This window comes from Acanthochromis polyacanthus, chromosome 3, assembly GCF_021347895.1.
Source record: "Acanthochromis polyacanthus isolate Apoly-LR-REF ecotype Palm Island chromosome 3, KAUST_Apoly_ChrSc, whole genome shotgun sequence".
Lineage (NCBI taxonomy): Eukaryota > Metazoa > Chordata > Actinopteri > Pomacentridae > Acanthochromis > Acanthochromis polyacanthus.
In genome coordinates this window covers 42,303,108-42,318,792 of record NC_067115.1, presented here as the reverse complement: position 1 = coordinate 42,318,792, position 15,685 = coordinate 42,303,108, and the positions used below count along the sequence as shown (strand labels likewise).

The 15,685-nt window shown below is 42.4% G+C and overlaps 1 protein-coding gene across 2 annotated transcripts in view; it reads left to right on the top strand.

The window, feature by feature from the left end:
• The first annotated feature begins 5,836 nt into the window (after positions 1-5,836).
• Positions 5,837-15,685, top strand: part of gpr179 (G protein-coupled receptor 179) — a 49,850-nt gene continuing 40,001 nt past the window's right edge. Inside the window, exons 1-2 of one of the 2 annotated variants that reach the window (XM_051945619.1) lie at positions 5,837-8,036; positions 9,086-9,194. In XM_051945619.1, coding sequence (XP_051801579.1) covers positions 7,114-8,036; positions 9,086-9,194 — 1,032 coding nt within the window. In that variant the 5' untranslated portion in view covers positions 5,837-7,113. The remainder of the gene's footprint in view (positions 8,037-9,085; positions 9,195-15,685) is intronic. The other variant, XM_022196534.2, reaches the window with a different exon arrangement.

Below are 15,685 nucleotides of genomic sequence, written 5' to 3'. Positions count from 1 at the left end.
GCCAATCAGCCAATCACACGGCTGCAACTTAATGCATTTAGGTATGTGGACGTGGTCAAGACAACTTGCTGAAGTTCAAACCGAGCATCAGAATGGGAAAGAAAGGGGATTTAAGTGACTTTGAATGTGGCATGGTTGTTGGTGCCAGATGGGCTGCTCTCAGTATTTCAGAACCTGCTGATCTACTGGGATTTTCACACACAATCATCTCTAGGGCTTACAGAGAATGGTCCAAAAAGAGAAAATATCCAGTGACAGCAGTTGTGTGGATACCTTGTTGATGTGAGAGGTCAGAGGAGAATGGGCAGACTGGTTGGAGATGAGAGAAAGATCACTCAATCATTTGCTACAACCAAGGAATGCAGAACACCGTCTCTGAACAAACATCACGTCCAACCTTGAAGAAGATGTTCTACAGCAGCAGAAGACCACACCAGGTGTCACTCCTGTCAGCTAAGAACAGGAAACTGAGGCCACAGTTCTCACAGGCTCACCAAAACTGGACAATAAAAGAAAACGCTGTCTGGTCTGATGAGTCTCCATTGCAACGTTCAGATGATCAGAAATTAGCGAAAACATCATTGAAGCATTGATCCATGCTGCCTTGTATCAACGGTTCAGGGAGCTGCTGCTGGTGGTGTAATGGTGTGAGGGATATTTTCTTGGCACATTTTGGGCCCCTCAATACCAACTGACCACGGTTTAAACTCCACAGCCTACCTGAGTATTGTTGCTAACCACGTCCATCCCTTTATGACCACAGTGGACCATCTTCTGATGTTACTTCCAGCAAGATAATACTCCATGTCATGAAGCTCAAATCATCTCAAACTGTTTTTTTTAACATGATAATGAGTTCACTGCACTCCAATATCCTCAACAGTCACCAGATCTCAGTCCAGTAGAACCTTTGGGATGTGGTGGAACAGGAGATTGGAATCATGGATTTTTTTGGTAGTCAGCAGGACACACAAGGATGATTGGAGGCAGTCATTTTAAATGTGAGCTATTACAGCTCATGTTGAGCAAGTATAACAGAGAGACTGTGAGCTGCTGCAACACATGGTGGCTCCTCACCTAGCTGGTAGACCCTGGATTTGGTCAGCAGGTCTGACAGCCAACAGTCTGTACAGTCAGACTGTCCGAATTCTTCCCGCTGTTAATTTGGCTCAGTGTGGGAGTCAGTGTGCAGGAAAATCACGTAGAGGGTGGCAGGATGTTCAGCAGGAGAGAGGAGGAGAAAAAGAAGAGAATGAAATAGGTCAAATAAAATAGATTTTAAAACAAAATGCAGAAAAGTACAGCTATAAAATGATAAACAACAATTTAAAAGGAAGAAAATGAACAGATAGTATCACATATAAGTCAAATGAAGCTGCATATTTTTATGTTTCTATGTACACATTTCTGTTCCAGCTTCAACAGCTGTGTAAAGACTGCACCAGCATGTTGTTTAAGGTACCAGTAATACAAGACAAGAACAAGCTAAGAAATTAGCTAGAGTAACAGAATAAAGGCCTCCGAGAAGCGACAGAATATACATTAGACTGGCTACAGCAAACCACCATATGTTTGCAGGACAACACTTACTTGTAGCACCTACAGTCTATATTTTATAGCCGTATGCACCACCGGAAAGATCGTGGTCTGGTTTGACACAGAAGGCGTTTGTTGTTACATGTGAAGCCCAAACAGTCTGAACCCATGTCACTGACAGACTGCATATTTTACTCATTTTATTTTATTCGAGCACATGAAAACACAACATGTTAATAGTGTAAAAAATAATAAACTAAAGAGAGAAAATAACACAAGTAAACTGTAAACTGCACCACATTAAATAGAATACATCCTCTTGAGACAATGAATGTGTCAAAGAAAAAGTCCCTTTTTTTAATCATTGTTGAGCTAATATGAGTTATTATAAGATGTTGAGATGTGTAAAACATGCAGCTTCATCCATTCATCAGGCTTTGTTTTGTAAAATGCTGTAAAAACACAGGATAAGGTCATATTTCTCTGTTTAAAGGCCCCCTGTTGGCTGCAGGGCGTCGAACAGCAGCTCAGCTTCATTCCTGACAGACTTCATGCTGCACAGACACACGGCCTGAACATGAGCAACAACAGCAGAGAGGAGTGTTGTATTAGTGCTGTGTGACAGGCAGATGGCGCTGCAGGCTGTCCAGCAGTGATGGATGATGCTGCTGCTGCTGAGTGCAGATAATGATGGGAGAGTGGATGAAGGGCCATTAATCCTTGCAGTGGTGTGTGTGTGTGTGTGTGTGTGTGTGTGTGTGTGTGTGTGTGTGTGTGTGTGTGTGTGTGTGTGTGTGTGTGTGTGTGTGTGTGTTTACATGTAAGCCACAGAGATGAAGGCACTGTTCATATCGGAGGTTTATGTGGAGTAATCAAACTAACAACCTGCACTGCAGAGCTGAATATTGATGTGATGCAGCCTGGAGGTCAAAGATCAGCTGCATTAACAATACACATTACTTAGTGGTACGTTTGTTTGTTTGCCTTATGCATCCTTTCTTATCGTCTGATCACTCATCTTATCAACATCTACTTTAATTCCAAGTTCTTCTCTCTCTTTGATGCTCCACCTCTTTCAAGTCTTGATTTTTAAGTTTCCCACAATACGTACTTCAGTTTTGATAAATCAGACTTTGAACCAGTGCCCATAAAGTCGTCAAATTAGCCCTGAATAATCCCAGCCCATATGGAACAGAATCAGAGGATCACTTTCATCTTAACGGTGTATCCTTTCTATCTCTGTCTTTAGTGTGGGTTGCCAGATATGACCAGTCCTTCTATAGAAAAATTTATGTCTCTCTATAACTCTGGGAGCAAACCTTGCAACCTAGAGGACAAGACTTCAGGAAGCTGCATGCGACTGGTGTTTCTCAAGAAATAATTTCAGTGTGTAGCTCTTCAGAAAACTACTAAGTGTGATTCATTATTTCTGTTTAGAACAGACTCATGTATTACAAAGACGTTGTACAGACTTAATAATAAACAAACAAAAAAACTCAAGGGAGTTGTACAAACATCTTGAAGGCCAGTTCATGATTTCCGTTTTTCAGTCAGAATTTGTCAGTGCTGGATATAAACCTCAGATTGTTGTGCATTTGGAACACCGACTAAATATCAGATGGACGTCGCTTCCAGGACTAAAAGGTGAAGTCAGTGCAGAAGCACATTAAACCTTCATTCTTTGTAGCAGGCAGCAGGAAGACACAGCTCTGGCTGAAAAATAAGTCTATGTAAAGTTTATGACAAATTGATCCTATTTCTCACTTGATTTGTTACTTTAGCAAAAAAAAAAATCCTATTAAGTTTATGGACTTAGTTGTTAGTTTCATTTCTCAGTCAATACATTATTATGTTCATTTTGCAAATTACAGTTTAATTTTGGGCAAAATAAGCAACAAAGCAGGATTTCTTAAAGCCAGTAGCGACTTTAAAATAGACAGGTTTCCACTCTATCACCATGCATAGTTTTCTTGAGTTTTCATTCAGATCCTCCCCTTACATCAGTTTTCTAAAGACCAAGATGGTGACAGCAAAATGCCAAACTCGAAATGATAGTAAACCTACCATTAGGTAGCTATGTCCATCTTTTATAAACTGACTATGGTGCAGGGCAGAGGTAAGTCAGCAGCTGCCCCTGGGCAAAACCAGGAATTGGCATTTAGGGTTAGAGTTAGGAAAAATCTTTTATTTAGATTTGGGATGTTTTAAAGATGGTCTTTATGATTGTCTTAATCTAAAAACACCTTCGTGAAAAGACCTCTATCCAGTGTCTACAGTTTTACACAAATTATTCAGTGCCATGTGCGTGAACAGCAAATAATGAGTACCTAGATGTGCATAGGTATACACAAAATGTGCTGGAAATAAGAAGTAAGAACATCGTCCCTTATAGCCAGACTATTCTCTAGCAGTGATGCTGTTCAGAATAGTCTGGCTGCACCTCTTTAGGAGGAAAAAAAAAGTTCTGGATTGTTTGTATTTCTCTAAATCATCACAGTTGTAGCAACAGTGTCCATGCAAAACAGTGGTGGGGGACTTGTTCCCATAGTGAAAGGGATTGAGAAAACAATTATACATCAATAGTAGAACAGGAGGCCATGTGAAATGTGTAGCCAAACCTGTAGTCTACATCCAGTGAGTCCAGTGAGAATGTTAAAGGAAAACGAGGATGCTCTCTGTTCTCCAGTGTTCTTTTAAAGAACATCTAAGCCAGAATAAAGAAATGTAGATGAGTGACAAATTGAAGGAAAACCTGAACCTCTAGCAATGGTGGCTGAGATCCATTGGCTCCGTTATGCTTTGGGGAGCATTTTGCTTCATGGTTTGGATCCAATTGTTCCATTAGAGGGAAGAATCACTACAAATCAATACAACGATGGACTGAGAGATCACCTTTGACCCGTGATGAAACATTTCTATTCTGATGGGAGTGGTCTCTTTCAGGCTGACAATGTCCCCATCCACAGGGCACGAGGGGTCACTGAGTAGCTGGATGAAAATGATGTCAGTCATTAGCTATCTCTTTCACAGTCACCAGATTCCAGCCCAGCTGAACACCTATGGGGAACTTGGACTTTCCACCATCATCATAAAAACAATAAAGGAGGGAATATCATTTGAAAGAACAGTAGAGTTGAAAGCTTGAAGGATCGATGACAGGGGGCACTGAAGCCTTATGAAGACACATTAGGTTGTTTATCCATTTCAAAATGTCACCCAAATGTATGGCGATATCCAGATATACAACACATCTACCTTATATTCCATTGTCAAACAGCAGGTCAGCGCTGGGTTTACAGTGTATTGTTCAAAAGTGGCTTTATTGGTACTCGGGTTGTGTGTCATCACAGATTTTATTTGACAGACCGATGAGACGATGTTTGTAATGTAAGAAGTATGTTCAAGTGTGAGAACCACTACAGTGCTACATTCGGTGTCTTGTGACCTGTGCACTGGTGTGTGTGTGTGTGTGTGTGTGTGTGTGTGTGTGTGTGTGTGTGTGTGTGTACTTGTTTCTGCTATACCGGTGGGGACTTTGACCTGACTATTTGCTATAAAGGTGGGGACTTGTCTTACGGTGGGGACCTAAAATGAGGTCCCCACAGGTGGCAACACCGTTTTCTTGGCCATATTGTTGTTAATAAAAAATGTAAAAGTGCAGAAACGTTTGTTTAGGGTTAGGCATCGATTTGGTGATGGTTAAGGTTAGGGTTAGGGTAAGGGTTAGGAGTTAGATATGAATGGGAGTCAATGGTAAGTCCCCACCGGTATAGAAAAACAAACATGTGTGTGTGTGTGTGTGTGTGTGTGTGTGTGTGTGTGTGTGTGTGTGTGTGTGTGTGTGTGTGTGTGTGTGTGATCAATAACATGAGTAGAGGAACATTAGAGAAAGACAGAAGGAATCTGAAGGAGCAGAATGTGACACATGGTGTATTTTACGAACAGCATTTTTTCATCCTTTACACTTGTTTCTTGTCAGTTCCATGCAAACACACAGGAACACGGTTACACTGCAACTCTACATGCATGCACAGGTCACACACGCTCTCTGCCTTACTGTCTTTCTCAGGCTCCACTGCAGCACCTTGCCTGCTCTGCAGTGAAGTCCCAGGGTGGGTGTGGTGTTTGTGAGTATATGTGTGCCTGCGTGTGTGTGTGTCTGTGTGTGTGTCTGTGTGTGTGTGTGTGTGTGTGTGTGTGTGTGTGTGTGTGTGTGTGTGTGTGTGTGTGTGTGTGTGTGTGTGTGTGTGTGGAGGGGGGGTTCTCAGAAACCGGTTGCCATGGCCACCAAAACAAGGATTCTTGCCTGCATCCCTCCTCCCAGCGTGTGTCTCTCTTTCTTCCCTTTATTTTTCTCACGCTTCTCATGCAGCATCTCTCACTCATCCAGACTTTGGTGCACGCTTGTGCACACACACGCAGACAAAGAGAGACTACAGCAATGTGTTGCTCTTGCACACCTCTGCACGCACACAAACACACACGTGGGGAATTCCCTGATGTTGCAAAAACCTGGAAACAATGATAATATTCAAATCTCCTATTGCTGTTCTCACATGTGTAATCTTCCCCAATGTGTGTGTGTGCGTGTCTCCAAAGTGTGTGTGTGCATGTTTCCAAAGTGTGTGCGCGCGTATGTGCGCACATGCAGCAAAAGAGCATCCTCTCCTCCATCCACTCTCCCTGTGAAGGAGGGGTTAATCCATCCTGGCGGGGAGATTCTTGATGGATGCCCAAATGCAGCAGAGCTTAACCCTGATCTCTGGCTGCCTGCATCATCCTCTGTTCTGTGAACACACTCTAACACACACAACAGATGTACCACTCTCATCACCCTTCAGCGCTGGTGTGCGTCCCCGTCGATATGGAGGAGGGAGTCACGGGGTGAATGAGGGGATGGGAGGGGGCGAGGGAAAGATGGGAGAGAGGGGTGGGAGGGGGGAAGTGGACAAGCATCCAAGCCGCCGTCAGATGGACTGAAAGCTCTTTGGAGCAACAGATAGCAGAGCGGGAGACAGAAGAGAGAAGTAGAGAGAAACGAGAGAAATCTACTCTTCTCCCTTCATCCCTCCATCTCAACAACACGCTCTCTCCCCCTCCTCCCACCTGACACGGGGATCCCCAACTTTAAGGCTTTTCCTCCTCCTCCTCCTCCTCCTCCTTCTTGCGCATTCTGCGTCTGCTTTGCTCCGAAAACGGAGACTGAGCGGCACCGGACGGACTGCAGGGATGTGGGGATTGCTCCCCTCGTCAGTCACCTCTTCCCACCGCCGACACCGAGGACTCACAGGTTTAATCATTTCTCCGTGCAGCGCCTGTGTCCCTGTGGCACACAGATGGAGCTGTGTGCTCCGAGTGTGAGTGCTCCGCAGACCGAGTGGCAGCGCTTCTCCCGGACACCTGCTGCTGCAGTGCCTCGCTGATATGAAGATGAAGAAATCCCCGCGGGAAGTCCAAATCTCCGCCAACATGTGACGCGTTTATCTCTTCAACAGGAATTCCAAAGGGGTCAAAAAGTGTTGTGGGTGTGTGACCCCCTTCAGTCCTCCGGGTTTTCTCCTCCAGAGGGAATCCAGGATGGGTCCTGTTTGGCTTCTTCTCCTGCTTCCATCCGTCCTCAGAACGCAGGTGACTCCAGACTTCCCATCTGGAGTTACTTTGGAGATATCCAACAATACTGACTCTTTAACGAGCACTACAAGAAATCCAGAAATCAGCAGCAGCCCCACAGGTCCCACCAGTCCCACAGAGCCTTCTGAGTTTGCAGTGATGCCTTCAGATGCTCCCACAGAAGAGGAGGAAGACTGGTCACCAGCAGAGACCTTCCTGTACACCGGGGACCCTTCCACTCTGGAGGTCGCCCGCTGCTCACGGCCGTATAGCTCCTCTGGGCAGACCGGACCCCTGCCCATCAGCTTCAGTGCCCCCCTACGCCCACCTCTGGATGCACTGGCCAATACTGCCAACTTCCTCAACATGATCTTCCAGGCCAGTGACCTGCGGGAGAGCACAGTGCAGGAGGATATGGAGTGGTACCATGCTCTGGTCCGTGCCCTTCTGGAGGCTGACGTGCTCATCCAGCGGGCCCTGTTCACCTTCGACGCTGACCCGACTTCACCGGTGCCACAACTGGTCCTTTGTGCCACCCGCGACCCAACGGCCAAGGTGCAGACAATCATCCTCCAGGATTTGTCCAAGGCCTGGGAGAGCCTGCACCCGCTGGCTCCGGCCCCCGACGACAGCTGGTTCAGAAGATTTAAATTCCCAGAGTCCAACCAGCCCATGGCGGCCCTGTCAAAGAGGGTGCTCCTCAACGATCTCAATACCTTGGACACGCCTAAGTGGGGGCAGGGCGACAGCTATGTGACCAATCGCAGTGGGGTACACTGGACCAGTGCCCCCTTTTTGGACTGCAAGGATGGACGCTTTGTGCCTGGCTGGATGCTCACTCTGTCCACCTCCTTCTATGGCCTCAAACCTGACCTGACACCAGAGTTCAGGTTAGGGCCTACACACACACACACACACACACACACACACACACACACACACACACACACACACACACACACACACACACACACACAGACTTACGGTTGGAAATTTTAATCACTTGTTCCTGGTATTGGTCACTGGGGTCACTTGAAGTTTATGTGGACTTGATTAGCCTCAAATAAGCTGAACTAAAGGCATCTTTTCTTATATATTATATATAATGGAAACCAATCATGGAATGCTGCTATAACGTTACACAATATAGATGGAGCAGTGATTTTTTTTGAATATTTGTTACTTGCAACTAAAAGTGTCTGTAAAGACTTGTTAATGTTGCCTATTCTGATGAAAGGTGCAACTTGATGAGGGCTACTTTTTCAGTAATTTGACTGCAAAATTCTGTTTAGAAACTATTTTCTGACTTCTTGAGAGTACTTAAATGCAAAACAAAGCTTTGGAGCTCTTGATTGTTTCATGTCAGGACCAAACTGATCTATTAGTGTTCGAGAAATATTTCTTCAGTCCATTTAGTTGACTTTTGTGCTCTTCTGTGAAGCTACAGAAAAACCTTTGGCCTTTATTGCTTGCAGAACATATTCAAAGCAAGAATCCGATTTGGTAGTGAGTCTGAAAATATGCGATTTTTTCTAACTCACTAAAAGGGATAGCGCAGCAGAAAGCTGCAGTATTTATATTTTACCTGCCTCTCCAGTTCTGTGTTGGACCCTCTGACCTTTTTTTTCAGCACACTGGAGAAAAGCTTGATAACTGTTTGGAATTTTAAAAAAGTGTGTTTGAATCAACAGACTTGGATAAAATCTGACATTTCAAAGGGAACCCACTTAAAGGCCAGGCTGTATGTGCAGCAGAAGGAAAAGGATTATTCTAATGAGTCTGATGATATTTGGAACTGCTCTTCTTTCTTTACCTTGACTCACATCTCTGACCCTCCCTCCTCCTGTTTGTGTGTGTGTGTGTGTGTGTGTGTGTGTGTGTGTGTGTGTGTGTGTGTGTGTGTGTGTGTGTGTGTGTGTGTGTGTGTGTTCTGTGTTAGAGGTGTGATCCGTGTGGATGTCAATATTCAGAACATCGACTTGGACCAGTGTGCAACAGGGGAGGGCTGGTTTGCTGATACTCACCAGTGCAATCGCACCAGCATGGAGGTAAAGACGATGGAGTCCAGAGACAGGAACTCGCTGTGAGCTCGAGTTGAATAGTCGACTTCTTGCCACTTTGTTTTCAGTATATTGAGGATCAAACAGATAAAATGACTTGGGAAACAACAACTGGTAGCAAAACTTGAAGCCAAGAAAGTCATGTCTTCAGGTGTTTGCTCAGATCTAAACCGTAAAATCTGTTCTATGGGTTTATATAAAATTTGGCAAAAAAATACAATAAAAAATTCTATCAACAAATCAAGTAAGTGTTTTATAGTGCAGGTATGGATCCAACGGCATCAATATATAGCTGATTCATCTTTCTCTCTGGTCACCATTTTGATCAGGATTCACATTTCTTCTATTTTGTTAAATTACCCTGAAAATTGGTAGAGACATTCAAGATCCACTGCAAATGATCTGGTGATCTTCTAAGTTCTAATTTGGCACCACTAGGCAGACAAGTTTCCATTTATCCAGTGAAATTCCTTTACATGTATTTATGGACTGGGACAAACTCTGGCAGGTTACGGGTCATTAGCAAAATGTCTAGAAAGAAAGGGATGGATTACTGTAAAAAGACATACATGGACTTGCTCTTATATGTTACATGTTCCCTAAAGGTTGAGTTGTAATTTCATTGTATTCTTTTCCAATCCTCACTTTAGAGCCAGTTAACATTTGTCAGCATGCTACCACAGCAAACAACGATGGTGATTCTCTTCTAAACATTGGAATGATAGTGTTGTTGTTGCAAACATCTTGGCGTGCTGGTGTTAGGGTACAGACTTACAGCTTCACAGAGCTCCTGGCACTGCTGTAGACTCTTACTTGCTTGTAATATCTGGACCACAAGGCTAAAAGCAAAGCCATTTTTCTTCTTCATTAATCTATCAGGATAGACCGCTTCCATTGCCACAGATTTCCCACTGTTATGAGTTTGTGAAACCATTGCTGCACTGCTTCTTTTACAACCATCATTTAATCCTAATGAAATAAGGTATTTATAGCACAATGTTCATGTTGCCAAGTTCTTGTAGGTGTGGCTCAACTAACTGTACGCACAATGCAGCCACAACTTGTGGACATGCCAACTTGAAGCTGTATTGCAAAATTTGAGAGCAAATTTCTGACAGGTGAGTTCGAAAATTGGCATCAATTGGCCTTCAGTGATAAAATCAGTCCTCTAGCATGTAAGACTCACAACAGAAACAAAAGCCTGACATAAAGCAGTAACGTGTTCCCTTACTCATGATGCAGCATCTGTTGAGCATCAGAATGGTCAGTATCATCCTCATGAAATATTAGTATGGATGTTATGGGGTTTCTGAGTTTTGTCTTGGGCTTTCTGTGTGTTTTCAATAGACTTCCACTTTACTCAATATTATACATATGGTGTTGAATTTTATGTGCTTTCACTTTTAAGGATTAAGCATAGAATTTTTACTAGATAAGTTGGGCAGCACTGTTTGGAACATAATGTATTATACCGGCAGCAGATTGCTTGCCGTCGTAATTGTGAGTGAAATTCTGCTATGCTGCTGTGGGCAGTGGGCTAAAGGGTCAGTGTGACTTCAGAACAGTGCTTCCAAAGACCACACATCTACACTGGGCATGTGAAGAGCTCTGAAAGTGGTAGTATGCTGTTGATACTCTGATTTAGAATTGGGATGACATGGATACTATTTGCTTGTGTCATGACATCTCTGATTCTCCACAACCAAACTAATCAGTAAACTCTTCTCTTTAATGCTCTTTAATGCAGGGGTGTTCAGGGGACACATACAGGCCTATTTGATTTCAAGTAGGCCGGATCAGTAAAATCATAGCATGATAACCTTAAAATAACGACAACTCCCAATTTTTCCTGTTGTTTTAGTGCAAAAAAGCGCATTCTGAAAATGTTCACATTTAACAAACTACCTTTTTAACAAAACATTATGAACAATATGAATCTTCTTAAGAAAAATGAGTGCATTTTCAACAATATTATGCCTTTGTTTATCATTTACAAATTCAACTTACAGATTACAGTGGATCTACAAAGGCACAAAACGTTTAGTCACAGATATGTGGAACTGAACAATATAGTATTTTACTTTATGATCAAACAACTTGCCAAGGTCTAGAAATGATTTTAAACTCTAGATTGTCAGCAGGTGCAAATGTGGGTGTGATAGTTTGTCTCTATACACTACCATTCAGAAGTCTGGACTCATAAACAATTTCATGTTTTCCATGAAAACTCACACGTTTATTCATGTGCTAACAAAATTTTTCTTCGATGGGAAAGCAACAGTTTGGTATTTGGATTTTGAACATTGGGTGGGTGAAAGATCTGACCTAGTTTAGTCCTGATCTCTGAATCATCGCCCACATCTCAGATTTGTTCAGTGGTTCAGATACTGCAGGGGGCTGGTGCCATGATCCTTGATGGTTATTTCTGCAGGTTTGAGAAACCAGTGACCAGAGAATTATCGGTGCAGAAAAGGATGATTTTATTACCTCCTTTTGTGGTTATATCCAAGAGGACCAATGAAAGAAAAACAGCCAAGTAGACTTACATGTTGTTCAAAGTGAACTGACAGAAATAGCAGGTGCTAAATCAACACATTTCATCAAACCTTAAGTACTGTTAGCAGCTACTTCTAATGCTATCTGAAAATGAAGTCGTAAGTTGTGTATAACGTTAACTTCTTGAGTGTTTGGGCAAAACAAAACAAAATTAATGCACTACTGAAAAAAGCATACAGTGTAAAATATAACAAAAAATTAGTGTCAAGTCAAAAAATACAAATACTCCCTCTTATGCTACTAAATATTACTTGATGAAATATTGTATGTTGTGTGAACCCCTGATGTTGCTACATTGATTCAGATTTATCTATTGAACTGTTTAAATAGTTGTTTGAAATAACAATCTGTTTCAGCTGAATTGGAATGGTCTGTTGTGTGAATCATTGTCTTCTTTATTATTCAGACTTGTTCACTGATTGAAGTCTTTTGGAAGTTGTTTGAACTGATACAAAAGTTGAAGCAGATCAGCTTCATTTAAAGTTTATGTGAGGTCAGTTTATATTTGCTCATTTTTCCAGTTTAACAATGTGCTGTAGTTCTTCATTCAGCCTGAAGATCGGACAGTTACAGCAGTTGGTTTCACTTTGCTCTGGTAAACTGGTGTACAGATGTAGGACATTAACTTACCTTTAACATGATTTCCACTGTTTTCAACTTTGAATCATAGATGTTTTTCTCAAACAATACAGAACAAAAGTGTAGACAGCTTTACGCTCAAACATCGTATGCTGGGAAGTCTGTTAATGTGCTAATTTTGCTACTTTAACAACCTCCCATAAACTTGCCATTGTGAGCTGGTGTGCTGAGCTGCAGCAAGTGGAGATGTGTGAGGAGTAAGGACTTAGCAGAGCAGAGCCATCTACAGAATACAAGCATGCAGACTTACATCAAAGCCATTTCAAGACAGAATGGGATTATTGTCAGTTTAAAAAAAACACCAAATGTGTAACAGAAATGGGTTTTCAGGAGTTTTATCAATGACTTAAGTTTTTTTTAAAGGAATAGCTGACTCCATTAGTGTCCTGCATGATGTTTTACAGTGAACCTGGATTGAAAGGTTTCCAAACATGTAGTAAACTGTGACTTCAGCTGCAGTCATCTTGTCTGACAATCAAGGTCTGCTCAGGAGCTGTCTCTTAGCGTATGGAGTTGCTCGCTTCTTATGAATTTGGATATGTTCAAGATTTCTATTTTAGTCTCAGTAGTTTACTCAGATCCTGTCCATGTTGGCTGTGGATGCTAAAACCTCTGCTCTCATCATTTAGCCAACTGCTGTTTCTCAGGCCCAGGAGGGAGTTTCTGTGTGGTCTTTAAATCTAACATGGACAACAAATCCTTCAAGGGCAGAATTAGAATTTTTAGAATTAGAATTAGAATGAGCATCTACTGAAGAAGATCATGTGGTTAAAGTGCTGGAACAGCCACCGTGGTGCTAACTGCTGCATCCAAGGTCAAGAATTATCTCAGCACAATGTAAAGTGCTTCAGCTTCATTACACTGAAATGCCACTACCCAGATAATTTTGACTTCTTATGCACTGTTTCCCCTGGGTTGAAATGGCTGTGAGGTGGTGGGGTGTAGGCAAGGACCGAAGGCCCTTGCATCTGCGAGCGATGGAGGCGTGAAGCAACTAGAGGGGTCCGGGGGCATACCCCTCCCCCCCCCAAAAAAAATTTTGAAAATCAAGATGCAAATGGGGCATTCTGTCACAATTTGGAGCACATTTTGTTGTATTTGTAGCCATTTCCAAAAACTAAATTAAATAAAATTTTCATGTTTCTTTTCTAAAAATTAGTGATAGGGAGAAAATATGACAAATTTAAACCCAATTGTCCTTGCGATCAAAACATGTCAACTAGTTCAGTCTATTATATTCTGGTCAGATTTCCACAAGCCATTCCAAAATGCCACATCAGTCCTTATTACAAATTTGAAAAAGATGACAAAGGACTTGAATCTGGAATCAAGTGGTGACTTTTACTTTTTTTCTAAAAACAACTACATGTTAGGTACCAAATTCCCACTTCATTTTCATTTATAATGAAAAGGTTATGTCATGACCTTCATTTTACTTAAAAATGTGAAAGAAAACTTCAACTCTGGGTTAACAACTGGTTTTCTGAAGGAGTTAGTTCTGTTTTCAAAACTGTTACCTTTTTGAACAAAGATATAACTTCTTTAGAATACCAGTTGTTAACCTTGAGTTAGAATACATAATTTTGCACTGTGATATGTGTCAGGCAGCTGAATTAAAGACTTTAAGTAAACATTCTTGAAAACACAAACACCAAATTTGAACACATGCTCTCTTTATTACATGAGGCAAATCAAATATAAGTGGGGATTAATGTTGACCAATCTAAGCTTTCCATGGGTGTATAGTGTTTCTATAATCGCGTTGGCAGTGTCGTTCTATTTTGAAAAATGCCTATGCAGATATCAAAACGGCCCGCCCGTGGGCTGCTGAACCGTTGAAACCGTTGAAACCGTTGAAATCGTTGAAACCGTTGAAACCGTTGAAACCGTTGCAAACTCAGTAAAGGAAGCGAGATCGATACCTACACTGCGTTGATCACTTTATTTTGATGACGTGATAGTTTTGATACTTAATTTGACATATGTCTGTGATACACACCTGCTTTTAGCCCCGAAAAACGAAACCATGGAGCGCTGCCGCTTCTTGTCCGCAATGGGGATGTGCCTTGCTGTCTTCACCCACGGCGAGAAAAGGCTGCCATTCTGGCTTGTTGATTTCAGCAGCGAATATACCGGACTTATGTATCAATGCTTTCTAATATTTAGGATTACTTTGTCGGCAAAATTGTAACAAGGCGGTGGCCTATACCAGCGAGGCGGCCCGCCTCGTCAGTCATATAGGAGGGGAAACACTGTTATGAATACTAACTAAACAACAGGCAAACTGTCCAAATGGTCTAACTCTTACATCACAGAGAGATGCTCAAAACAACCTCTCAGAATGTTTTAAGCTCTGTCCGTCTGTGCTCATTGCTTCATTTCAGCCTTTTATCCTTTGCTCATGCTTTCATCCATTCACACTTCCATTCTTCTGTCTGCTCCCCCATCGACTCCAGCTTCAGTTGTCCTTTTTTCTGCCAGCTTGTCTGTCCATACCCAATCCTCTACCTCTCATCTCAGCCGTCTATTTAAAGATGGCTGTGCTGGGTGGCGGGCTGCAGGATGATCTGATGGATTATGGTGATAATCCAACCCGCTGACATACTTCCTCTTATGCACCACACTCATAGAGGTCTGAAACACAGGAGAAGAACACTCCCAAAAATCCCCAAATCCACACGGCACCCTTTGTTCCGTCCTGCCTCACCTAGCTTAGAGGATTCAAACCCGTTGGCTGAGCAGAGTGTGTACTGGGTCACCCATATGTCCCGTCCTGTTTGTCCCACCTCATCTCTTAACATGTCTTGTCTCTTGTCTTGTCATGAACTATCCCACCTGAAATCTTGTCACATCTGAACTTCATTTGTGTAGACTTCTCTTGCCATCTCTTCTCTTCTTGTCCTGTTCTGTTGTTGTTTTCTTCCCACCACCTTCATTTCATCCATGTATGTTCTGTCTTGTCCTGTCATGCCTTGTTTCATCTGGTCTCCTTTCATCTCATTAGCATGTAATCATCGACTCATTCTTTCCTGTCCTGCCATGTCTTCTCCCATCTCACCTTGTCTCTTCTCACGTAGTTCATATGTGCTTCACGGAAACTCCTCATGTTCTGTCTAATCTCATGTCATCTCATCAGGGGTGGGTAGAGTAGCCAAAAATAGTACTCAAGTAAGAGTAACAGTACTTCAAAATAATATCACTCAAGTAGAAGTAAAAAGTAGTCATTCAAAAAATCACTCAAGTAAGAGTAAAAAAGTTTTGGTGAAAAGACTATTCAAGTACTG